The sequence below is a fragment of the Fusarium odoratissimum genome (assembly GCF_000260195.1).
Source record: "Fusarium odoratissimum NRRL 54006 unplaced genomic scaffold supercont1.17, whole genome shotgun sequence".
Lineage (NCBI taxonomy): Eukaryota > Fungi > Ascomycota > Sordariomycetes > Hypocreales > Nectriaceae > Fusarium > Fusarium odoratissimum.
In genome coordinates, this window is record NW_022158703.1 from 118,458 (window position 1) to 143,014 (window position 24,557).

The 24,557-nt window shown below is 47.3% G+C and overlaps 12 protein-coding genes across 12 annotated transcripts; 8 read left to right on the top strand and 4 right to left on the bottom strand.

Annotated features, from left to right (window-relative positions):
* Positions 1-287: 287 nt before the first annotated feature.
* Positions 288-1,518, top strand: FOIG_09964 (adenosine deaminase; the record flags this gene model as incomplete). The annotated part of the gene is made up of 2 exons (XM_031210251.1): positions 288-809; positions 862-1,518. The coding sequence occupies 2 exons, from the start codon at positions 288-290 to the stop codon at positions 1,516-1,518; spliced, it is 1,179 nt and encodes a 392-aa protein (XP_031059729.1).
* A 554-nt stretch (positions 1,519-2,072) lies between these two features.
* On the top strand, positions 2,073-3,049 carry FOIG_09965 (uncharacterized protein; the record flags this gene model as incomplete). Its single annotated transcript, XM_031210252.1, has 3 exons — positions 2,073-2,467; positions 2,516-2,715; positions 2,766-3,049. 3 exons carry the CDS (start codon positions 2,073-2,075, stop codon positions 3,047-3,049), a joined length of 879 nt encoding a protein of 292 aa, XP_031059730.1.
* A 1,259-nt stretch (positions 3,050-4,308) lies between these two features.
* FOIG_09966 (uncharacterized protein) lies at positions 4,309-6,031 on the bottom strand (the record flags this gene model as incomplete). The annotated part of the gene is made up of 3 exons (XM_031210253.1): positions 4,309-5,261; positions 5,312-5,737; positions 5,788-6,031. 3 exons carry the CDS (start codon positions 6,029-6,031, stop codon positions 4,309-4,311), a joined length of 1,623 nt encoding a protein of 540 aa, XP_031059731.1.
* Positions 6,032-6,664: 633 nt separating this feature from the next.
* On the bottom strand, positions 6,665-8,089 carry FOIG_09967 (uncharacterized protein; the record flags this gene model as incomplete). The annotated part of the gene is made up of 3 exons (XM_031210254.1): positions 6,665-7,555; positions 7,617-7,673; positions 7,727-8,089. The coding sequence occupies 3 exons, from the start codon at positions 8,087-8,089 to the stop codon at positions 6,665-6,667; spliced, it is 1,311 nt and encodes a 436-aa protein (XP_031059732.1).
* Positions 8,090-9,956: 1,867 nt separating this feature from the next.
* FOIG_09968 (uncharacterized protein) lies at positions 9,957-11,047 on the top strand (the record flags this gene model as incomplete). The annotated part of the gene is made up of 2 exons (XM_031210255.1): positions 9,957-10,725; positions 10,950-11,047. 2 exons carry the CDS (start codon positions 9,957-9,959, stop codon positions 11,045-11,047), a joined length of 867 nt encoding a protein of 288 aa, XP_031059733.1.
* A 1,327-nt stretch (positions 11,048-12,374) lies between these two features.
* On the top strand, positions 12,375-13,087 carry FOIG_09969 (endoribonuclease L-PSP). The gene is made up of 3 exons (XM_031210256.1): positions 12,375-12,534; positions 12,592-12,605; positions 12,660-13,087. The coding sequence occupies exons 1-3, from the start codon at positions 12,489-12,491 to the stop codon at positions 12,999-13,001; spliced, it is 402 nt and encodes a 133-aa protein (XP_031059734.1). The 5' UTR covers positions 12,375-12,488; the 3' UTR covers positions 13,002-13,087.
* A 108-nt stretch (positions 13,088-13,195) lies between these two features.
* FOIG_09970 (uncharacterized protein) lies at positions 13,196-14,355 on the bottom strand (the record flags this gene model as incomplete). Its single annotated transcript, XM_031210257.1, has 3 exons — positions 13,196-13,990; positions 14,049-14,160; positions 14,219-14,355. 3 exons carry the CDS (start codon positions 14,353-14,355, stop codon positions 13,241-13,243), a joined length of 999 nt encoding a protein of 332 aa, XP_031059735.1. The 3' UTR covers positions 13,196-13,240.
* Positions 14,356-14,750: 395 nt separating this feature from the next.
* FOIG_09971 (2-dehydropantoate 2-reductase) lies at positions 14,751-16,002 on the top strand. The gene is made up of 3 exons (XM_031210258.1): positions 14,751-15,043; positions 15,110-15,768; positions 15,825-16,002. Exons 1-3 carry the CDS (start codon positions 14,848-14,850, stop codon positions 15,969-15,971), a joined length of 1,002 nt encoding a protein of 333 aa, XP_031059736.1. The 5' UTR covers positions 14,751-14,847; the 3' UTR covers positions 15,972-16,002.
* A 552-nt stretch (positions 16,003-16,554) lies between these two features.
* Positions 16,555-17,807, top strand: FOIG_09972 (uncharacterized protein; the record flags this gene model as incomplete). Its single annotated transcript, XM_031210259.1, has 3 exons — positions 16,555-16,680; positions 16,747-17,200; positions 17,251-17,807. 3 exons carry the CDS (start codon positions 16,555-16,557, stop codon positions 17,805-17,807), a joined length of 1,137 nt encoding a protein of 378 aa, XP_031059737.1.
* Positions 17,808-18,277: 470 nt separating this feature from the next.
* Positions 18,278-19,201, top strand: FOIG_09973 (uncharacterized protein; the record flags this gene model as incomplete). The annotated part of the gene is made up of 2 exons (XM_031210260.1): positions 18,278-18,467; positions 18,525-19,201. The coding sequence occupies 2 exons, from the start codon at positions 18,278-18,280 to the stop codon at positions 19,199-19,201; spliced, it is 867 nt and encodes a 288-aa protein (XP_031059738.1).
* A 596-nt stretch (positions 19,202-19,797) lies between these two features.
* FOIG_09974 (uncharacterized protein) lies at positions 19,798-20,816 on the bottom strand (the record flags this gene model as incomplete). The annotated part of the gene is made up of 4 exons (XM_031210261.1): positions 19,798-20,231; positions 20,285-20,510; positions 20,558-20,580; positions 20,639-20,816. The coding sequence occupies 4 exons, from the start codon at positions 20,814-20,816 to the stop codon at positions 19,798-19,800; spliced, it is 861 nt and encodes a 286-aa protein (XP_031059739.1).
* A 1,994-nt stretch (positions 20,817-22,810) lies between these two features.
* FOIG_09975 (uncharacterized protein) lies at positions 22,811-24,544 on the top strand (the record flags this gene model as incomplete). The annotated part of the gene is made up of 2 exons (XM_031210262.1): positions 22,811-23,420; positions 23,472-24,544. 2 exons carry the CDS (start codon positions 22,811-22,813, stop codon positions 24,542-24,544), a joined length of 1,683 nt encoding a protein of 560 aa, XP_031059740.1.
* Positions 24,545-24,557: the final 13 nt, after the last annotated feature.

The window sequence follows — 24,557 nt, forward strand, 5'->3', positions numbered from 1 at the left end:
CGAATGATACTTAGAAATGTCTTTCAAAAGTTGGGTTTTTGGTGGTGAAATCAAGCAAATTCGGACTGAGCGGGGTATTCGGCTGTCCCAGAATTTTGCCCTTGTCCCAGAATTTTGCCGCCCACTCTATGAGTGGGGTTCCTTTTTAGTCAAACCCACGAGTATCCACGGCAGATGCCGCGCTCCGCACTTTTCCACCACCTGCGATGACTCACTCCCTCAGCATACACACAGAAATCCTACGGGTTGGGCTGATGGTCTGCTCTTATAACAAATGTTAACCGAAAATGAACATCACTGACAGATTCCTTACATCGCAAGAACGGCAGAGGTTGAAGGAGGAGCTGCTAGCAACTAATGATGATTTCATACGACAGATCCCAAAGGTCGAATTGCACATCCACATCGATGGAATGGTAACACCAGAGCTTCGATGGAAGCTAGCCGAAAGAAATGGATTAGAAGTGCGCATGGGAAACGACAAGGTCGTCATTGAATCTCTCGATGACTTGAAGAAAGCTTACGCATCCGTCATCTCAACCTCTCAACGCCACAAATATGAACACCTCGGTCCATCTCTGATTCCACCTACGTTCTTCGAAGCCTACTACTCTGGCCATGAGGTCCTCCGAACGCGACAAGACTTTTATGACGTCGCGTTGGCGTATTTCCGAGGTGCTTCAGAGATGAATGTGCGATACTGTGAGGTCTTTTTTGACCCGCAAGCACATACTAGCCGCGGTGTTTCTTGGGAAGATATGATGGGAGGACTTCGTGATGCGCAAAATGAGTCGGCTAGGACCCTGAATGTAAGACTCATCTATCGAATTTGATGGACACGTCTAATGCGCTAAATGCTAGGTCAAAGTTGCTTGGATCATGTGCTTCCTTCGTGATCAATCTCCAGCTTCTGCAATGGAACACTACGAAGCAGCGCTTCCATATCGAGACATGATCATTGGAATTGGACTAGATTCAAATGAACACAAACGGCCTCCGATCCTGTTCAAGGAAGTCTTTCAACGGGCCAAAAATGACGGTTTCAAAATCACAGCGCATTGCGATGTCGGTCAGGAAGACACTCATCAGAATATTCACCAGCTCATCTCACCCTCCGAAGAAATTCTCACACATCGCATCGACCACGGTCTAAACGCATCAGACAAGCCAGAGCTTGTGGAGCTTATCACGAGCCAAGGCATTGGCATGACAATCTGTCCCTGGGCTTATCTAAGGCGCTTCAATCTCGAGGAAATTGGCCGCCGTCTGCGGACATTGATCGATGCAGGTGTCCAGATTTGCATTTCGAGCGATGACCCTCCCTTGATGGAAGGCGCGTGGATTATGCATAACATACTGCTCGCCAGGCAGCTTTGTTGCTTGAAAGAGGAAGATATTGTAAAGATGATGGCAGATGCGGTAGAAATCTCTTGGGCAGTTCAAGACGTGAAGGCGGAAGTTTTGGCAGAGCTTGGTGGGAACGCATATAGATCTGTTACTAATAGAAACGCTAAGTAGAACCTATTAATCTTTAAATTAATTTATAGGTTTTTATTTGATTCATAATGGATATAATGATAATCAAATATCTCGATGATTGGTCGACAAGGCCGAGAAAACAGGATTATTTACACGTCACTGGCATAACCTCTCATGGTCGTCTTTATTATGTACAACCCCCTCACTTTACTTATGGCATCATCGTGCGCTTCGAATCTCTGGTACCAATCGATTGAATCTCAGAGAGACAAACCCAATGTCGATATCTGAATGGGCGTAGAACTCATTGTCTCAGCTCTTGACAGGAGGTGATCTTGTCCATAATTGAATGCAAATATGGGGCCAAATGTCTCATACACGTCACGATAGTCAGAGCTTGCTACATTGCAGTTAGTTTAATATGTATGTGGTTTTTGTTCGGGTCTAGCGTAGTTGAGCTGAAGGGAAAATGGCTTGTTACTTGTCGCCCACAGTGTACAAAAGGCAGCCAGTTTGCAGCCATTGAAACATTCTCTGCCAGAACAAAATATATTCACCATTCCCCATCATACACTTTTATCACACTCTTCAATATGCCCGGTATCGCTAGTCTCTACGCTGAAGGTGCTGATGATGGCACGAAGCTCCACGTCTTCTCCATCGGCTCCGACAACAATCTCCAGCTTCATTCTCGTGATGAAGGTGATGTAAACGATACTCCTGAGACACATGACTTCAGCACCCAAGGCATTGAAGGCACTATTGTCAATAGTCAGATCACTAGTGCACAACTCGTTCTTGATCTGAAAAAGAGAGATCTCGTTTACTCCGAGGGTGTCATTGGCTTTACTAACAAAGACGATGATGGCGAGTCCCACAATGTTTCTGTTATCAGCCCGAAGTACATCTCGCTTGATAAGACGGAGAAGCATAATTTGACCATTGCCTCGTGCTTCTCTGAGTGTGATAGTTGGGTCTACTATTTCAAGTAAGTACTCTTCTTTCCTGGGTAGAAAATAGACTAACAGTCTGGAAGAGGAGCCCAGGATGATCGCATCTTAGTCGAGTGTCACCCCGTGTTGGGCGAGTCACATGAGATAGACGACACTATCCAGATTGACAGCAATTCATCTCTGGCAGCTTACTACGATGCCGAAAATGAAAGACGCTCTGTAATCATCCAAGGCGCTTCCAACAGCACCTTCTACGAGTATTATCCTGAGGGCGATGGAGACAGTATGTGTGAACATTCCCTTCTGTTTGAAGCAACCTAACAGAGATCCCAGCCCAACGCTTGAAATACACCGATGATGCACAAGCTGGCACCCCTTTGGCTGTTGTATGTGTTAACGGAAATGTTTATCTCTACTACACGAACCGTTCCAATGAGCTACGCATCGTGACCAAGCAAATTGGGAGGAGTTGGGGTAGTCCTCAGGAAGTTCAGGGAAGCCCAGTTGATACTGCTAGCCAGTTGACTGTTGTGGCTAGCGAGAAGGGCAATCACCTGTTCTATGTGGCTGAGGGCAGTGACGAATCTGAGATCAACCATGTTCTCCACGTACGGTAATCATACATAGTTAGTGAAAGGATTATGCGAGGAGGCTTGAATTTAACTTAGGTTTCCCACAATCCACTTATGCATCTGAACCTAGGTTGTGAACGTGGCGCTCTTGAAACCCCTCATTAACCAATCTGACTTGCTTCAAGATTGTCGGAATGCTATGGCGTGATGCCTCAGCCACTGTTTCAGAGAGGGATGATTGTGCCAAAAGGAGACCTCAGAAGGGTCATTTGCCAAGGAGCCGTGGTGAAAGCTAGACTTCTGCACAGTTGCTTTTACCAAGCTAGGCAACTAAAAACAATCGAATGGACATAATTTGCGATCAGGCAGAAATCACTCACTAAAGGTTCGCGCTCGCGTGAAGCAAATCGGCTCTGGAACAAGAAAGCTCAGGCAATCGGAGGTCCGAGCGGTGGCTGGGAAACAATCACCCTACAGCCAAAAGAAACGCCGGGCTAAACCCCAGTTAAGCAAGAAATAGTTGAATGAAAAAGGATGTTGACTTTGATTCCTGGATATATCTCAATGCTACCAGCATGTGGTACATAGTAATTCCTGAGCGCTGAGCTTCTGTGCTCTTCTGAAAACAGCCTGTGACAGGGCCCCTCATGGTGGCCTTCAGGTTGTCATATCCCATTTGAATCGCTTCATTGGAGACTTGGCACATTTTTTGGATCCGCTTGGTTTGTGAGATGGCTTGCAGCTGAATCCTGGTGCAGCATCGGCTCCAAATCCTATTTGCCATTTCTTATCTGTATTGGAGAAGCTGAAATGCAATGGCGGCAAGCCATGCAGTTGCTCCCAAAGGTAAAGGGAGAACGAATGACTCATGGCAAGGGGCGTTCAACGAACTGGAGGATACGAATGCAAACGTTTCATTATGCCCTGATCCAATTGATCCAGCGAGACAATCCATATCAAAGATACCCTTGACACATACATGATTTGCTGATAAATCTATAATGCAGGTCTAAGCCGTATTAGCCTTAGTTAGGCCTAGATTGAAAGGATTTGACGGTTCTCAAGCCTATTCAATGCAACAGCTGTGTCTTAAAAAAGACAATAAATAGGCCCTATGCTTATTGGATTACTATGAGTGATATGCAGGTGATTAGGTTAACGATGATTGAAGAATACATGACCAACCGGCCCAGCTTGACAGACGGCTTAGATCGATTCTACATATGAAGTATGAAGCTGCCCCTAAGTGAAAAGATTGTTGATTTAATTTGACTATGGCCTCGTCTCAATACCATCCAGTGAGTTTACTCCCGCGGGATTCTAAAGACAGGATACTCCATTCCCGCTTCAACCGGAATGATGTTGAACTTGACATAGCTATCAATATTCTCTGGCTCGAGAGCGATAAACGCCAAAGCCGCATTTTGTTGCCGCGTGCTGACATGATAACTTCCGACCGGCAATACTACTTCTCGACTCGTTGAGTTGGTGGTAACTGTGTTGAGATACGTGCCTTCATACAGCTCTGGTTCAACAACCGAAGACTCAATTGTCAAGGTTTCCAAGGTTCGTCTAAATTCGTAGTTCATTCTCTCAACTTTCAGTCCCAAGATTTCGAGTCTCTCGGCAACGTCAGACCAAGTTCGTGGGATCACATAAGCTTCGGGCCGGGGCCTGGTGAGATTGGCAATAGACGGGGTAGTCCGCTGGAAGTCGATTGGCACTTGAATAACACTACCGTTGCGAGTATCAACCATGGTAAAAGTCCTATTCTCTGGGACATACGAATCGGTAATGACGATATCCTCATCGCTGTTGATAAACTCATCACGGGCATCCTCAACAATAGACTTGACCATCTCACAATTATCGCGCGCCAGCTCGAGGATCGTCTGAATCTTGATGAGAGCAGTCGCAACACGACGCTGAAAATGCTGATTTGCGATACGAATACCGCGCATCTCAAGCAAAAATGAGATCGTTTGTGTTAACCCAACGGCATTCCGACCGGTACGTGCCTCGGTCACGGCTTCAGTAAAGCGAATGCGTGAACCTTCTGTGCGATTGGAAGGTCCAGTTACGTAAGGCTCCCAGCGGAGACCGTGAGATTCAAGCTTTTCGCCAACTGCTGGGATGAAGAAGTCGAGAAGCTGCTCACGAATCTTGGGATGAATGTTGGGGTTGATGCCACCTGAAAGGAGAGAGTCGGCGCCGTGCTGGTAGTGGCCGCCGTAGATTGTAGGAACAGTGAACTCGTCTGCCACGAAGGTTAGTTATGGCAATTGATGGGCATTGATGGGCACTTACGCATGTCGAGCGCTATGTGAGGGTTCCATTCACTGACAACCCGTTTGATCTCCCTTGATTGACCGCGCATAAGCTTCAGATGCTCTCGATTGGGATCAAGGTTCGACGCCAACTGTCTCTGGAAATATGCAACGCCGTCGACATTATATCGGGGAAGGATCTTGATGTCCATTTTGTCCAAGATTGACTTGGCCCATGCAGGCTCGGCATCCATCTTACCCAGCAACGCAAGGACAGACTCATCAGCAGCTGGCTCATTACCGTGGATTGCGGCTTGGAGATATATGCGCAACTTGTCGCTGCTTGAGTTGGTGTTTGGCAGGGATAGGAAGACATACGGAATCGCACGGCCTTCTTCGGATTGAAAGGCCGCTGATTCGTATGTCATCCAGTCATGCTTTTGAGCCAGACTGCGGATGAAGTAATCTTCAAAATATTAGCATGTATCCTCGAAGCATTGGCATTGGTGGTCTGACCGAGTTCAATATCATCAGTGGGACCATCAGTGCCGTTTGAGAAGCGAGCGGGGACCTTCTCGGGATTCAAAAATGCAGGTGACCGGAGAGTGATGTTGACATCGGGGAAGTTTGCCGAGACGAGGTCAGAATCTTTGGTAGTAGGTGCCCAGTTCTCGCCATATTGGAGACCTCTCTGAATACCACCAGACTGTCCTGCGACAACAGACACGACAACCGCGAAAGTAATAATTCGTTGAGCCATTTTGGAAAGACTCTAGACAACTTGGGCGATCGTTAGAACGTCAACGGTGATACTGTCTATTACCTTGCGGGAGCACCAGCCTTTAAATACGACGCCTTGCATTTCCGTGCCACTGGCCACGGCCGTTGATCGGAACTTGTTCTGAATCCGTCCATCGCTTAGAGACGATCTTCACATTGCATTCGAGTATCGTGACATCAAGTAGGATTTCATTGTCAATTACCTCCGCATTCTAACCAAGTTAATGCGAGGGACTGACTGACGAACTGAGGGGTATGCTTGGCATCAATGATACTCTGGAGACAGTGGATGATGGGCAAGGAGAATTACCGAATGAGGTAGGTCGGTAGATAAGCTTAAGTAAAACTCCGGAATAACCCGAATTTAGTGCAACGTTTATTATGCTTCGCTGGAGACTCGGAATCCGCATCTCTTTCGCGGAGCTGGCCTCCGTCCCGGCATCCATCCCGTCGTATTGCCGAGCATGGTATCCAGACGACTGGCACGAGACTGTTATGAACCTCTCTTGAAACATGGCCCGATGCATTTTGTTAAAGCTATATGAAAGATTACTCTGAGATGAGGGCAATCTACTGACAGGGTCACACGATGCACATATCATTCTAGGAGACCCTACTCCTCGGTTCCCGCAGCGTGTCCATTAGTGGGACCCTCTCGAGGAGGCACCTCGACGAGCACCTCACCAGGCTCCTCATCAGCACCAGCTTCCTTGTCATACTTCGCCTCATCAACGCGAAGGACGTCATGTGCCTGCTGAAAGTACGACCTGACCTCTCCCGAAACACTTTGCTGCTTCTTCTCCTCGCGTTCGAGTTTCTTGATCTCAGCTAAAGCCTCAGCAGGCCCCATGTTCCAAAAGGCCTCATAGGTGAGCGCTCTGATCTCGGCTGAGTTCTTGCGAACATCAACCTCGAACAGCTCTGGTAGTCTAACCGACGGCGCCCAGAGGCTCAGCTCGTACATGAACTGATCAGGATTGACAACAGCTGTCCATCCTAGGATGAAAGCGATGGAGAGAAGAGGACCAACGCCCGGCACGAAGCCTAGACCAAAGCTAATAGCATTCTTGAAGAAGTCCTCGAACCAGCTTCCTTTCTCACCCTTACCCCACTCAATGTTCAAGCCGCTGTGCGCTTGTGCAATGGTAAGCCAGCTAAAGTCATACGCATCGCTGTACGAGTCTCTAACAGACACTGTTCGGACAGTGTCACGATGGACGAGCTTGATGAACTTGGCCTGGTAGGGGTTCACCTTTCGGAAATGACGAGGGCAACTCAGAAGTTCCGTCAGGCCCGTGATATCGAAACCTATAGTGTGTTCGCGCCATACACCGAGGCCACTAGTGGCGTTCGTTTCGTGACCCATGAAGGTCGAGCCTCCACGCCATATGTCCACGACTCTGTTCTGTGTGAAGGAGACTTGCAGCCACATGCTGAGGTTGGGATGGTCCTCGCTAGCAGAGAAGGCTACAGGGATGTAGATAGCTCGAATGCGAGCAAGCATCTGTGTCATGGCTTAGTATCATTCATAGTTAAGAGGCGAGACCACTGGCTATGATACTTACATCGATCCACACCCACCGTTCCTCTTTAGCCGGCATCGGCATGGTCATGAACCAGGCCTAAGGCATCGTCGTCAGTACATAACATAATGACGAAACAGAAGAATGTCTACCTCGGCAGCATCTCCTTTCTCATGGTCCTTGAACCGGTTCCCACTGGTGCAAAGATTATGCTCAAGGCGCCTTCTGATATCTGACTCGCGTGGGCCATAGCTGAACGGAAGTTGCTTCCAGTTCCCATAGTGGGTACCCCAACCACTACCAGTGACGATGGTGTAGGGAGAGCGCTGGTGATAGTGACCGTCCCAAGAGTTTGCATTCTTGGAACCGTGGTCAGCCTCTACGTTCCAGATGTACTCGACCATGAAGTGAGAGTAGAAGTGGGCGGGGTTGTCGGCCTGGTAGTGAGCGGGGTCTTTGTTGCGCAGGACGCTGCGCATGAAGAAGACTTCTCCCTCGGGGTATGGGATGGCCATGTTGACTAAGTTCTGTAGAAACCTCGTAGAGAAAAGATAAGGAGAGATCGGGTTGGAGATGAGATCGAGGTTCAGCATACATCAAGGGAAGAATATCCCCTTATATAACCAGAACAGTTGGGGAAGCTGAACCTCCTGGGCAAAGCCATCAAGCGGCCAGCCTAAATCGACTGAATGCAGATTCTTCTCCTCTTGGATTAGCCGGAGTAAATGAAAGGCATGAAGCGTATCAACTGAACGAAAAGGTCTTGGATCCTGGCCATCCGAAAAGTTTCATCTGAAACTTGCATCGGGGCAATTCAACCAAATCCTTATCTCCCCACTCGAGTCAGCGAATGTGAACGCCATCAAGGCCATTTCCATGAGGACTACCGAAACCGAACAGAGACATCTGCGAGTAGTCCAAGTTTGGGTGATATCAACACTCCCGAAATACTCGTATGCATCGAAATGTGGGACCGGTGTATCTGCTTGTCTCAGTGCATCTGGCCTTTTACATCTCCGAGCCGGCATTGCATATTGATAACACTCACCGCTTTTTAAGAACCAGCGTATCGAGAATGGAGAGAGAACCCTGGAGATCACGGTTGAAACCTATGACGCAGGATACTATACTGTTCTCTGGGCACCATATTGAGGTCACATTGATAACACGAGGAGTTGATGGCCAGGCTTATCAACGGTGAATATACCGTAAAAGCAATCACTGCCAGTCGCTCTATGGTACTACTTGCATCTTTGAATATCCCTACGTGACGAGAGGGCTGAGCGAGTAAGAAGGCAAAAAGATCCGAGACATGACATCAAGATTCAGAGACGGCTATAGATCTCTTTCCGTTCATATGCATCCGCTCCACAATTTGTAGAGTCAATGACCCTTACATTGGACAATGGATGGCGATAGGTTGTAATACGATTTCTCTTTCGAAACGAGAGAGAAGAGGAAATATAGAGGGCCACGATCGGAGCGGCCCGAGCCTCTTCCGAAGATTGATACCCTAACCCCGATATGAAGCCAGCCACGAGTTCTGACGTATTAGTTTCTTCTGATGGCGGATGCGATGGCACTGGAGCAACGGTAGGATAGACCAAGCATTTTCTCATAAGTATTTATAACTGTTCTTACCTATCGTAATCCTTCATATGTTCCCAAACACTGGCTCAAGATGATGAAAAATGACATTTTGATTCCATTCGTGAGCCTGCTTACTGTTGAACCGCGAAGGCTGGCTTTAAGTGACTGGCCAGTCTGGGCCAACCATCTTGACGATTGGGTAATATGATAAAGTCATAAGGAGAGAAGCTTCAGCTTTAGTACAAAGGTGTCTATTGTAGGACATATGCTTTGCAATAAGAACTTGGGAGATGGCAGAGGGGAACCCAAATCACTTCGAATCAGCTGTCACCAAAGTCATTTATTCCAAAATCAACACAGGGGTGACTTAAATTGGCTTAGAGTAAGTCGAGAAGATCAAAAGGGTATGTTGAATAGAGATGGCCAGATTAAATCAATTATAGGAACAAAAATCAAGCTTAGAATATCAAGGGCAAGGGGGAACAACATCCTTGTAAACTAGACTGGCTGTTATTGATTCACCATCAAATCCAATCTCATGACTTCTTCCCACCTATACCCGGAAATGCCCCACACTGCCGTTTCTGGCGGTACTGGTTGTTGATCAATTTCTTTCTATAGGCTTGAAGATATTGCTAAAGCCTTGGCCAACGTCATAAGTAGGATACGACAAGCTGCAGTCGTTGGGGGCTATTTTGTAAATTCCGGGCATGTTATAAGTATAAGGCTTGACACAATCAAGCCAGAAGGAGGATCCAGTAAAAGTGCCATCAGCTTTCTGCATCAACGATCATGAAACTATTCGCAGCAATCTTCCTTTTGGTGTTTCCAGCTACAGCTGTCTCGCTGTCCAAGCGTGACTGCAAATCCTTCGATCTCAGCGGCACAGGACGCAATGGATGGTCCAGGATGGGCCAGCCATTTCGGGTATCAGAAATCGTAAAATACACCGCTGAAAGAGCCAAAGAAAACAGCGACGGCAAAGGAAACTGCAATATACAGCGCTATAGAATGGGAATCATCGCCAACGCAACTATCAACAGCACTGACGGCGCAACCTATCATGCACCAGCTCCAGCAAACCTCAACACTTCCATGACAAACAAAAAGGCCATCATCGCAGCTCTCAAAAAGGATGCAGGGCCACTGGAAAACGTCACTCTGGACAGACTCGTCGTGCTGCCGTTTACTGCCCCTTTCAATACAACGCCTAACGGGACTTATGGGTATTGGACATTTACGCCTGCAATGCAGTGCTGGCGAGGATATCCGAAAGACTGTGATGGCGACTTGGAGGATGATTTGGACGGTTATGCGGCTGTGGTGTGCGGCTTTAGGCTTAAGAGCAATGGGACGGATGAGAATGGAACTTTGTATGAAGGCAACATTAGTTTCGTGGAGAGGGACGAAAAGGATGCCATTATAAGGTTTGAGACTAGGCCGTGGCCAGAATTCAACACGGCTCGTGAAATGGCAAGGGAATGGGATGAAGCTGATGTAGACTCAGGGGCCATGAGATATTATGTAACATCAAAGGCAGCCATCTGGCCATCTCTTGCTTGTCTATTTTTATTTATCTGACATAGAAACTCATATTTCCACATTTCATTGAAATCTTGTATCAACTCACGGAGCCTTCTCACACATGCCACTGTTTGTAAGTATAATATGCCCGCGCACATGGATACTACTCAAACCTCACGTCGCTCAAGAGAAGAGTGCGCTAAGCCTATCCAGTAGTGCACTGATATGACCTTGAATTCCTGATGTATCTAATAACGAAAGGTTATGGTGGTAGGGTTGAAAAGGTTACATGGGAAATGTACCGCCAAATAAACACTCAGACCTGCAGATCTCAAGATGAGGGTGATGAAAACAAGTAAAAGTACCAGCCTTGTGACTCGGGAATTTCCAGTTTGGCATCTTGAAATTGTTGGTTATCTTCATGGGCTGATCGGATTGTTTTTATAGGTCTCTGGGCAGTCACGCCACCTTGGCGAACGTCATTGAAGCGACAAGAGCTGAAAGAATTGGGGGCTATTTGCAAGATCAAGGCAGCGACGAAAAAGATAAAAGAACCTGATTCAACTCTTGACATGTCCGCAAGGTAACAGTCAGTTTACATGTTCATGATAATGAAGTTTACAATATCCTTCCTCGTATTCTTGCCAACCGCATCGATGTCGCTATCCAAGCGCAACTGCAACCTTCAAGCTAGGATCGCCAAAGGACTCCAAAGGCTACTTTGATATGGGAGACGCGATGCGACTCTCTGAACTCGTCAACTGCAACGCAGAGAGAGCAAAAGAAAATGGTGACGACAGGGGTAATTGCAAGATCCAGAGCTCCAAAATAGGCATCATCCTCAATTCAACCATCACCGATGGCGACAATATGCCTCTCGATACTTGTCTGTAGAATAAGAAAAGCATCCTTGAAGCAGTGCGAGACGTAGCGGACTCTAAAATGATGGAGTACGTCAACTTGGAGAGACTTGTAGTGATACCATACACAAACTCATCTCTCGTCATACTCAAAGGCAAGCGTGGGTACTGGATGTTTGTGGCAGATATGAACTGTTGGCTCGGAACACTGGATGACTGCGATGGTGATGATGGTCTGGACGGTACTGATGTGGTGGTTTGCGGGTTCAGAATTGATAGGAAAGGGAGCAGCGAGAGTGATACAGCGTATCGTGGCAGGGTTGAGTTTGTGGAGGATAGTGACCCCAACTCTAGGGTCGAACCTGGTGTTAGGCCATGGCCAGACTATGACAGGGCTGTTTAGATGGCTGAGGAATCGGAGAAGAATGATGTGCATGTGGAGGAGTCATTGGCCACGAGGTTTTACAGTGTTTTCCCGACTCTAGTTTTGTCATCGCTTGTGTCCGTATTTATACTAATTTAATCAGTCAGCCCTGGTGCTTGGATCTTGCTATATGTAAATGGGCACGATTGGCTCACAGAGGTCAATTGGAGACCTTTTCACAAGTGCCGGCCAAGAAACCGTGCCGGTATCATTTACCGGCATAATGTACCGGCAAAGCTAAAATTTGTCAGTGCTAGTGAAATCACCCATCAAGACTGCTCTTTGGCCAGCTCTGGAATCCTGTCCCGCATGGTGCCGGACATGAGACCGGCTTCTCCGTACTAGCGGGTTTGGAAGAAGTATAAATGCTCCCCATTGGCAAGGCCGGGAGTCCACGTAGATGGCGATCTTTTACGGTAAATGCATATGTACTCCGATTCCCTAGAGTGCAGTATAATAAGCGCGTCTTAACGTGAAAGAAGAAGCTATTTTTACGAGATCTAAAGGGTCGGCAAGATGTCATCAGACCTGACCACCGTTTCAACATCACAGGGATGCCCAGGTGAGCAACACCAAAACTCAGCCAGCCATAGAGAACGAAGCTAACTCTTTGTGACAGCAATCGGACCTTATGTATAACTCCTTCTCAATCGATAGCAGCATTGCACTACTAACTCTTACCGCAAGTCCCAAGCTGTAATCGCCGACCCTTATGTCTTCCTCTCAGGCCAGATCCCAATCGACTCAACCGGCAAACCTCTTGAAGGAAGTATCGCAGACAAAACTCACGCATGCTGCAAGAGCGTCCAGGCAGTCTTGTCAGCGGCCGGCAGTGACATAAGCCGCGTGGCAAAGGTCACAGTGTTCTTGGATAATATGAAGAACTTTGCCGAGTTCAACGCGGTTTATGAGACCTATTTCACTCATAAGCCGGCTAGAAGCTGTGTGGCGGTGAAGACTCTGCCTAAGAATCTGGAGGTGGAGATTGAATGCGTGGCTTTGACGAATACCAATGGGCCTCGATTGTGAACATTGGAAACTGGGGTCCCAGAAAGAAGAATAGCCAGTTAGCTTTACCCTTTAGTTAAGAAAAGACATATATTGAGATCTCAGTATCATCTATCCACACCCAGACGGAAAGGGACTTGATGTGCAGATGTGTTATTTACAGTTAAGATCTGTGGCTGAGAGCTTATATCACCATGCAGAACATAGAACATGATGTGCTGGTGAAAAATCAATGGATATTTAAGAAGACTAAAGACATGTCAAAGTTTGCTCCGCACAGCCGCCTCCTCGATGGTAGCGGACGTGGCCAGATCTCGGACCTTCAAAGCCACGCCATAGCTATATGTATAACCCAGAGTATTGAAGCCATAGGCGTGTATCACGTCATCCTCCCGCTCCAGGTGATATCCTCCTTCTCTGCTCGGTCGGAACCCAACCAAATCCTTCATGACATGCTTGTCTAGATCAACACCCTGATACTGGTCGTTCATGACGAGCTTCATGCGTCGTAAAATATCTGACCGTACTTCAGGGTCAACCTTTTGATCCATGTTGCCTGGCTGACTGACTCCTCCAACAATCACGCCGCCACTGTACATCCGCGGAATCTGGTAGGTGTAATGAGAGCCCTGAAACATGACCATTTCGTGAGAATCACTTTCGACAAGCATCGTCTGGCCACGAACGGCGACCACTTTGTTGTCATTCGCAAGGTGGAAAGCCCCTAGGCCTGACGCGTTGACGATTCTCTTTGTCTGTAGAATTGACCTGGCCTCCTCAACGGACTTGACTTCAGCGCGGATGAAACAAACCCCTTTCTTGTCTAGCACCGCCTTAATCCAAGGCAAGAATACTGCTGGGTTGACAGTCATCGATTGATATTTGAATCCGATTTTGGCGTTTGCTGGAAGATCTTTTGATGGCAGACGGCGATACTTGGGTACCATACGTTTATACCAGATAGTAGAATCATCGTCTCGGTCATCATAGTACTCAGTTACATCTACCACCTGATAACTGATTTAGCTGTGAATACTTACGGGTAAATGACATCGATAGACCACCTACCTGTACTCCACTTGTCGGATCACGATGGGCGAGTGCCCAGTAGAACTTGAAGCTCTCGGTCTGCAAATCATGTCCTTTGTAGTCCGGGTGGGGAAGAATGCCAGCACCAGCCCTTTACACAACACTTGTCAGCTTTAAAGAAACAGTCATGGGGGCTGAGTGGTCCCTACCAAGGGCTTGCCCACTGCTGAGAAGAATCGTCCCCAGGTAAATCACGGGCGATGATGGTCACAGAGTATCCTGCATCGACGAGGGCAAGAGCAGACGTGAGTCCGATGATCCCAGAACCGATTATGCCGACTTCCATTGTGAATGCTTTTAGCAACTTTTTTCACAAACAGTTTACAGTTCTTGGAAAATATCCCACCGGATGGGGCATTGGTAGCAGTAATTTGAGGGAATCTTGTCCATCGATAATGCGATTGCATGTGATACAAGCCGGTGCCGGTCCTGACAATTAGAGGGTGGCGAGCCTCCTGCAAGTGGAGATTTTTTAGCAGCCAGGCACTACTGACCGGCACGTCGATTGCTGAGCACAAGAAATACCGCTAGTCAAGAATCGGTAGGTCTTCTGAGAGCGCTGAGGAATGCCGGCGATGAAAGCGGGGCCGTAGCCCGGACCCTGGACTGTGGAGACATCCCGGCACCTTGACCGGCACAACCGGACAATAGGGCGGCTTTGTGATGCGACTTGCATCCGGGAAAGAATCATCATTTCAATATTATCGAACCCCCCAGCTTGTCATTGCAGCAACCCTTGGCTTAGAAACTTAGCAAAGGCAAGTCGAGGCATAACATAATGAGTTCACCTAAAGACAGAGTACTACTGATCGGCAGCGGTGGTATTGGCACAATTGCTGCTCTGAATCTCGAAAAAGGAGGTTTGGCTGAAGTCACGTCTGTTTTGCGGTCCAATTTCCAAGTCGTGCGCAGCAAGGGATTCACGATCAGGTCTTGCCAGCATGGCGATATTCACAATTGGCGGCCTACTGAAAGTAAGTTCAGCCTGTATTCCTGAAACCTCCAACAAGATGAAGAAGGTCCGCTGACTATAGAGATAGGCTTGGATGCTATTCCGAACAGATACAATGCACAGGGCCGACCATTCGACCATATCGTTTGCTGCACCAAGAATATTCCGGACATTATTCCTACGTTATGCGACATCATTGCACCTGCAGTCACTCCCGGCCATACTGCCATCGTCTTGATACAAAATGGTCTGAATATCGAAAGACCGTTTATCCATCGATTTCCGAACAATGTTATCATATCTGGTATCAGCAGAATCGACGCCCACGAAGTCGCACCTGGTGTCATCGAGCAGAAACAGAACGACCTTCTACACATCGGAGCTTTCAATAACCCGTCCTTGCATCTGAAGGTACAAGAAGCAGCAGCGAAGCGCTTCGTAGAAATCTACAGCATGGGAGGCAAAACGACATGTCTGTACCAACCAGACGTCGATTTTGACCGCTGGAGCAAGTTGGTGTACAATGCTTCCTTCAACCCGATTTGCGCGTTGGCTCGCCTGAACACTGGCGAGCTGCAGAGAACAGGCAGAGTTGTGGATACTCTTGTAATCCCCGCGATGAAAGAAGTTCTGGCTGTAGCGGAAAAGGCAGGACACGCGCTTCCGGAAAGTATTATAAATGATACAATCAGGAGCAACCCAATAAACGATAATATTACTCCGAGTATGCAAATAGATCTGGAAAAGGTAAAGTATTCACCCAATGGAGATAATAGATTAAGATCTAACCTGCTCGGCTGCAGGGTAATTTTATCGAACATGAGAATATCATCGGGGAGGTGGTCCGAGAAGGTCACGAAAGAGGAGTAGCTACACCGATATTATCAATTTTGTACGAACTATGCTGTGCAGTGCAGTGGAAGCTCAAGGGAAAGAGAAATGGTAAATAGAGTAGACAGTTAATGATCCGGTATCCTTCAATTGCCTCTTTCGATCTTCTCCAATTGGCCAAAAGTATCTAGTTACAAGATATCAAAATTCGCTCATTCTCGGGCTATCGTGTAGTAAGCTGGTTTAGTACCCTGAAGTGTTTTTTTAAAGACTGTTATTTTGTATTGATAGACCTGACAGTTGATGCTTGCGTCGCGCGCCTTATCTCGAGATTCGCTCCTCGTTGTCCGCCAGACTTTTCACTTACCCTACTGTTGACAGTCGGTGTGGGACGAGAGACAGGCAAGCGCCAATTCCTGACTCGCATAACGGAACGAAAACGAGGTTAAACGAGGTCGCCAGGTTAAGCATCCAGGAACTTTTGCACTATGTCCAGAGATATCCACAATAGCCCACGCTGCGGCCAATTGAAAGCCATTGTGTGCTGTGATGGATGGTAGGGGTGTTTCCACCGGGTAGTACAGGGACATTGGACTGGTTCCTTTTATTTGACTTTCTCTTTTTCTCGTTCTCGTTTTCCTTCCCGAGCTTTTTAACTCCCGCCGCCCCAGCAATAAATAATTCAGAATATTAGCATTGGCTATGTCGAGCCGCACGCCAACGCCGTTGCCTACATTCGGAGCCTCGGAGCATCGAGGTGCCAAAACGAAACGAGGGCACAGGAAATCGAGAAACGGCTGCCAAACATGTAAGCTAAGGCGTATCAAAGTAAGTCTAACTCCAGCCTCGTGCCCGACCGTCACTGATCGATCGATCGTAATTGACTTTCTTTAGTGTGGAGAAGAGAAACCTGTTTGCGCTCACTGTGAGAGACGAGGTGAAGAATGTCACTATACTCTTCCATTCCATACCAGACACTACACGTCGCCAGCGTCGTCACCGCAGGCATCTGCAGCAGCACCGAATCTTGGCCTATTGGACTTGGAGCTCATGCATAATTTTTGCACGTCAACTTACGCAACACTAAGTAACGATGTGGCAATCCGAGATCTCTGGCGAATTCGCATCGTCAGGCTTTGTCTCAAATGCGAATATGCCATGCTGGCAGTCTTGTCTGTCTCAGCACTCCACCTCAGCTACTTTTCCACCGAGCGAAGGGAATTTCTCCGCGAAAGGGCTATTGTATATCACAACCAGGCTCTCAGCATCGCAGCTCCGTTCATCGACGCCTACAACGACTCAAATGCTCAAGAATTATTTGCTTTTTCCATCTTGACTATTTACTACTGTGAGTACCCCCAAGCATCCTCGTGGCCATGCTAACCCTAGGTGATGTAGCATTCGCACAAACCCCAGAGCAAGAAGACGGCCCATATCCTCCTTGGGCGGTCTTGATCAGCGGGTGCACGAGCTTTGTTTCGTTGGGCAATAGCACGCTCTCTCTCGGCCCTTTCTCAGCTCTTCTGTCCAAGGCAAGAAGACGTTTTGAAATCAGGAAGCGTGTCTTCGAAACCGACTATGTGCAACAGCTCAAGGTCTTTATTGACGAAACAGTTACAGATCCAGCAAGACACTCTATCTACCAAGATGCGCTTCTCGCATTAAACCAGACGTTTGGTGTTTTCTACGAGACGGATGGTGATAAAGACTTGGTCGATATCTTTTCCTGGATCGTGCCAGCAAAGGAATTCTTCGAGTTTGTGGCGGATGAAGAACCGGAAGCCCTTGTCGTTCTTTCCTACTTTTGCGTCTTGTTACACAAATTGCCCAGTCAATGGTGGCTGACCGGTTGGGTTCATCATATCATGACGCGGATATATGCTTCTGTTGGAGAGAAGTATCTGACCTATTTAGTCTGGCCGATGGAGGAGATTGGATGGTTACCGAAACATTAACCTTGGTTGGTGCTTACATACAACTAGCTAGCACAGCCCCCGCAGACAACGTGATGATTGATGATCTTTGGATATTTCTCATTCTGAATTGGTGACCGCATATTTTCGCTTAATGGTCCGTGGTTTCGTTTTCTCGTTCTTCTCGTTACCCACTCTCGTTCCTGGAACGAGATGCGGGCCGCAGCCAAGGAGAAAACGTCGCCAACAACAAATGTCATTCATCCGCTTACCAAGTTCGCATTAAATGCGAAATACGAAGCTAGCCAAGCGATACAGTCACCGTGCGGAGGTGGAGGCTGGGCCAGTATGCTATACCTAAAGTAACCATCCACTTTCTTACTTGATGACCTTTTTGTTTTGTTTCTTTGAATCACAGTTCTGCGTTCTCGACAAAAGCTGTTCCTTCCTTTCCTTATAAGCGACTCGCGCGTCAATTTCGAAATCGTCTTCAATTGAAGTCGCTAGCGAAGATGGAGCTTTTCACACGCATTGATACTCTCGCCGACGGCAAGCTTGACTTCAAGCTGTACCGGTATACACCATCATTTCCTGCAGCCATCGTCGCTACGGTCATTTTCGCCATCCTTTCCTGCCTTCACATTTGGCGCCTCACCAAAGCCCGAGCCTGGTACTTTATTCCGTTCACAATCGGCGGTGCTTGTACGTCTCCCCAATCCATGCTCACTGACCAAAACTCCTAACGTGTGTTCCTCACAGTCGAGACCATCGGCTACGCTGCCCGAATTATATCCCATAACAACAAGGAGTCTGTGCCTGCCTACAGCGTCCAAGCGATTCTTATCCTCGTTGCGCCCGCCCTCTTCGCCGCCTCGATCTACATGATCCTCGGCCGAATCATCATCTCCCTTAGAGCCCAGCATCTCTCATTGATTCCCGTCCGATGGTTGACAAAGGTCTTTGTCTGTGGTGACATCGTATCCTTCTCGCTACAAGCAGCTGGAGGCGGTATTCAAGCGTCCGGTACCATCGAGGCATATGACAGAGGAGAGAAGATCATCCTCGCTGGTCTGTTCGTTCAGATCGTCGTGTTCGGCATCTTCGTTATTACCTCGGGGCTGTTCCACAGGAAGTGCCTCCAAAACCCGACACTAGCTGCTAGAGAGAATGCCTTTCCGTGGAAGCTGGACCTCAACGTCTTGTATACTGTCAGTATCATTATCTTGGTTCGAAGCATCTTTCGTGTCGTCGAATACCTTCAGGGCAACGGTGGCTATTTGATTTCTCACGAGGTTTTTCTTTACATCTTTGATGCAGTTTTGATGGCTATTGTCATGATTGTTTTCCTTATTTGGTACGTTGACCACCTTCAATACAAGGACGGCAATGAATACGATCTCGAACCTTGTGTCGTCGACGAGACAAATTCGTCTTGATGGAGTGGCAGGAAATATCTCAGTTGGGTCGAGTAAATGTCTAGGGTTACATGGCGCGGTCAAGTTTGTATGGAGGTGGTTATCAGTGTTTAGACAGACATGATGTTGAGTTATATTTAATGCTTTTTAATATCTTCACGAGATACGGTGTACAATTTCATTTCACATACCATTTTTGCCGGTCGCTTCGAAATGAAGGCCCACGTGAATGCCCTACTCTCAGATATGTTAGTCCGGTTGATGTAGCACGATAATTGAGAAAAGCGCCCAGAGTCTTGAAGTTCGTTGCATATGATCCGTACTCATGACCAGGGCGTTTTGGTTATTGAGTGGTCACCATCACACTTTAGAGGTTCACGGAGACATTGAGAACTTAATTGAATAAATATTAATTCGCGGGAAAGCCTTATTTGCGGGATATTTGCCCTTTCACTTCAAAAACGTGTCTGAAGTAGAAAGGGGAAGCCTGATGATGGTGCCACTTCAAAAATAGATGATAACTATGCTTCAGACCTTGTCTAAGTAACCTTCCAAGCAGTTTGAAAGCATCTAGTCCGGCTAGAGTCCACAGTGGGCAGGAAACCATACCACACTCTCTACTTCTCCCAGTACAATCGAATTCCATTTCTAACAGCAGTTCCTCCTCCGTTCAGCTTAGCATTCAGCTGACTAGGATGCTCCCAGGCAAACAACACCATGGCAAGAAACATCAAAACACTGTCGAAGATATACATGTAAGCCTCATGTGAGATAAGGTAGCCCGCATTCCCCTGTGCATATTCGATCAGCCGAAACACCGACCGTACAAGAATCAGGCCAGAAGCGATGTACAGTGTGTACAAATATCTCTGCCAAGGGATTCCTGATACAGCGGCTTTTGCGGACATGGAACCCACGAGCCTCATGTGAAACAGGGCCGCAGTGACAGCAAACAGTGAAAAGAAGACAATTTGAACGATTAGACCTATGATGACGATCCGTTCGCCATTGTGGAGAGCATCGAGGGAACCACCTGCCATCATACCACCACCTAAGAGCGGTTAATACAACAGTGGAAAAAGCGGAGTTAAACAATAGACTTACCTGCGCCCTGAAGTATGAAGGAGGCAACATCGCCGACGACAAAGATTTTTGTGAGCCAGACCCTCTTGATTGGTGAGTGCCGCTCGCCGTCGGTAATGATGATGATACGTCCGAGGATCATGTAAATGCTTGCTGCGAACAAGGCTGGTGAGATAAGCAGCAGCAAAGTCTGGACCACATAAGGCTTCACAGTCCAGTTGGGGCTTTCGCTGGAAGACACTGCCCTCTGGGCTGAGGTTAGAATCGGAAGACTTCAGCGCTGAGAAAACTTACACCGACGTAGCCAATGACCTGCACTAACCAGGCGTCAGTCTCGGAAAAGGAACATAGATTGCCTTTCGGGAAGAGACTTACTGAAACCACCGATGACAAAGGAAGAAAAGAACCACGTCTTCGTCCTGATCAACTGATACGTATGCAATCCAGTGACTAGCAGAAAGAGAATGATGAAGATAACAGCCGCCCCCATGGACGGGTCATATCGGTAGAGCTTGAAAACAGCATCGCTGTCTCCTGCTGCTGATTCAGACATGGTTGAAAGGTATTGAGGTTGGCTAGAAATCTGGAAAGACTGATAAATTCGATTTCAAATCTTGCAAGAGCAAAATGTGCTGAGGGAAGACTTCTTGCGTAAAGGTTATAATAATGCCATCATTGAATAAAGTAAACAGACTTTATAACAGCGGCAAGACATTTTTCAATGGTCGCTTTGGCGATCTCCACAGACTCCGTGGCGGTGCACTCCTTTTTTCAAGCGCTTGCTCCATGTGTAATCTCGGGTTCGTTTACGGGCTTTGACGAGAATGCGATGAACGAGGACAGCGGGTTTGGGACTGCCCTCTCGTATGTTTCGGATTCTCTGTTTCACAACAGCCCCTGGAAATATGGATCCAACGGCTATTTAAGTCAAATTTCTATTTAAAACCTGTCTTTGTTACGTGTCATGCAGGTAGGCACGTCCGGTATGGGTGCCGGCTGCACCGTCACGTCCGGCGCGTAAAAGATACGAGAACGCCTTGAGAGTGGATGCACTCAAAGCAGACCTAGCGGCTCAAGTCATGAGCCAATCATCTTCAACATTGATCAGCGGCGTTTCCGCTGGTCTTATATCATCTAATCGGGAATTATAATGCCCGCTCTCCCTATAGTTAGACCAGGAAGACTGTGGTCCTGGCAATTGTATCGGATATGGATTTTGTCAGTTCCTTCCGTCTGGTTCATACAGTATTCCTGGCTTTGATTATACATTGAGATATGAATAATTACCATCCGCGATTACGGGCTTTGGAAGTAAGTGATAAGCATAGAAATAGTTTGAGTACACTAATAAGACTCTGTTCTACTTGTAAACTCCCTCATTTGGCTTTCCGTAACTACCGCGACTATCTTCATTGTCTTGGAACAATACTTTAGTCGCCAGTGTCTAATTACGCGTTTCAATTGATCAGCATATGTGGCCTTTACCTTTATGACAGGGCCGAAGCTTCCTTTTGCCCCTCAAGCATATCAACTTATCACAGTTGATGATCCATAATGCCTATCTTCTGAAGGACTTGGACTTCTCCCTTTCAGTCCAATACAGTCATGGGATCATTCTAAGACTTTTCAGTGAAGTACAAGATCCTGCTGGTCATGCGTAAGTACTGTCACATCTCTGTGGCTGTTGTTTGCTTCTAACCTTGTGATGCTTAACCAATACAAGAACCAGCACAACATCGCATCTACAATCTTCAACCGTGGAACTGGCTGCGATGTTGTTCGAAATACCTAAACTGCTTACGGAAGCGTGGGCGCCTCTAACGCAGTGCTGTCTGCAATCAAGGGGTACTTGGTATGTCGTCAAATTGTGAGACTGGAGTCGATTACAACTAGTCAGTTAGAGGGTACTTGTGAGCTATCTAGAAATAGAATTTCTAATTCATCAATACCCCAACTATCTGCCGTGAATGTCGTGAGTTGTTGTTCGATAATATAGGGTAGAGGGCCGAGGCGGGCCGCTACTATCCTTGGACGCTTCTCTACACTAAGTATGCCGATAACCTAAGATAAGCTTAACTTGGATTAGCGCTTACACCTGCGCGGAGAATATTCAACTGTGAGTATGCGACTTGGCACATGAGAAGTGCTGTAATTATGGCTATGTCCCAGTGACTTTCCGTTATTGAGAAGCACTGTTGCCACTGTACACCACTTTGCAATTTTCAGTCGCTACGTATTGCCTCAATCGTCTTCGTGTTTTCGCTCAGCCTTATTGCCAAGCTGCACATGGAGTCATCGGTGCAGCCCCCACTTCAACACACTTCCCAAGATTGGTTCAAGCTGCAGTGATAAGCGCTTCGTATAAAGGCGCAGTTTCATGTGCGACACTTCAGTAGTTCTGATTGGTTATATTGGGAGGTACGCTGAAAAAGGGCTTCTCGCACGCGTGGTGTTCTTGGACTTGACTTTTCCTTTTTTAATGGCCCTTGGGCTAGAGTGTCTTTCAATCTTTGACGATCTTTTTATCCCAACTGCTGTGACAACAAGATGCAGCCCAAATCACATCGGTATGAGGCGACGTCAGCTCGCGACATAGACACAGATGAAATCGAATTGAATTATACCGGAGAATCCTCTCGTAAACGCAGATACGTCCGTCATGGAAACCTTTCTACTCAAGGGTGGGGTTTGGAACTACTGTCGTCTTTCACGACACTCGTCCTGTTTGCTGGAATGATTGCGATATTCTGCAGCATGCGCAACAAGGCTTATTCCAAATGGCCCCTCTTAATCTCTATAAATACAACCATCGCCATTCTGTCCACTGCTTGTACGGCGGCCATGATGCACAATGTCAGCGCTTTTATCGGACAGCTTAAATGGCTTCACTTCAGACGATCTTCGCGGAGCGTGTATAATGTTGAGAGATTTGATGAGGCCAGTCGAGGTCCACTTGGAGCTATCCTTCTCATTTTCAGAGTTCCGTGGAATCTTGCAACGTTGGGAGCTCTTATAACGATCCTCCGTCTGGGGTTCTCTCCACTCTCTCAAGCTGTGGTTAGCCTAGAACCAAGGATGGTAGACGTCCCAAGCAATGATTCGACCTTTGGATATGCACATGCCTATGATAGAAACATGACGACGGGTGCTCAGTCCGGTAAGACGCAAAGGCTCAATGATACGAACAGAAACTGACAATTCTTCCTAGAAATACCGCCAGACACACAGGTGCAATCTGCCATTCTTCAAGGTCTTTATGACATAAGTTCCATTCCAGTGTTCAACTGTGGTGGCGCCTGTCTCTGGAGAGACTCGTATGTATCCTTGGGCTTTAGGAGTACGTGTAAGAATGTCACCATGTCGGCGTTGGACACAAAGCACTGCATAAAGCCAGAAGGGAGACCAGGGATGAGGTTTGATCGCAATTGCAATTTCACAACACCGGGAAACATTACACTTACAACTCAGCATGTGCTGACTGACTCACAAACCACCTTTCGAATTAATGCGACACGTACTCATCTCGACCATCCCAATAATATCACGACGACGCTGGATGACATTGTGAGGATTGCAGTTTGGAGATCAGGCTATGATACCAGCTTCAACGCTACTGATATCAATATCACGGAATGTACCGTGGGCTTCACTGCGTATGAGTACCTGAGAGCCGAAGCGAACGGTAGCACCTTTTCTTTTGGAAAAGTTACTGAAATGGATATTAAACGTGCTAATTGGTCCTGGGAGGATCCCATGACTAAATTACATCTTGTGAGCAACAAGACTTCCAACCTACCGGCGTTCAAGATATCCATCATCGACCTCGAGGCCCTACAAGCCTTTTTCGAGTCCACCACCTTCCAGTCGGAATTCGTGAGCGGAAATGCAAAAAACAATAATCCTGGACTCAGTGCCGCCCTAAATGGGGATACTGATCTCACGCGTGCTTTCGACAACATGGCACGGGGCATGACAGACTATCTCCGCTCAGGGCCGAACGAGAAACTGGCCCAAGGAGTTCGAAGAGAAAGCCAAATCTTTGTATTTATTCGGTGGTACTGGTTGATTGGCCCTGCGGCTTTAGAGCTAGCTGCGCTGATATTTGCTGTCTGTACAATAGTAGGCACTGCGACGAAGCACGAGGTGCCGCTGTGGAAGTCTTCGGCCCTTGTACTATTAAGTTGTCGACATGACATGGACTCGGGTATAATCCATGGAGAGTTTGAGGATGTCAAAGAATTGGAGAAAATGGCAAAGATGTCAAAGGCACGGCTGGAGTAGCGAAACATATTAA

What these genes read in the sequence shown, in the direction of transcription:
- FOIG_09969 (XM_031210256.1), top strand. Translation starts at nt 12,489, where the DNA reads ATGTCATCAGACCTGACCACCGTTTCAACATCACAGGGATGCCCAG.
- FOIG_09971 (XM_031210258.1), top strand. Translation starts at nt 14,848, where the DNA reads ATGAGTTCACCTAAAGACAGAGTACTACTGATCGGCAGCGGTGGTATT. An exon ending in CAATTGGCGGCCTACTGAAA is followed by an intron (nt 15,044 to 15,109) that starts GTAAGTTCAGCC and finishes CTATAGAGATAG; the next exon opens with GCTTGGATGCTATTCCGAAC. An exon ending in TGCAAATAGATCTGGAAAAG is followed by an intron (nt 15,769 to 15,824) that starts GTAAAGTATTCA and finishes GCTCGGCTGCAG; the next exon opens with GGTAATTTTATCGAACATGA.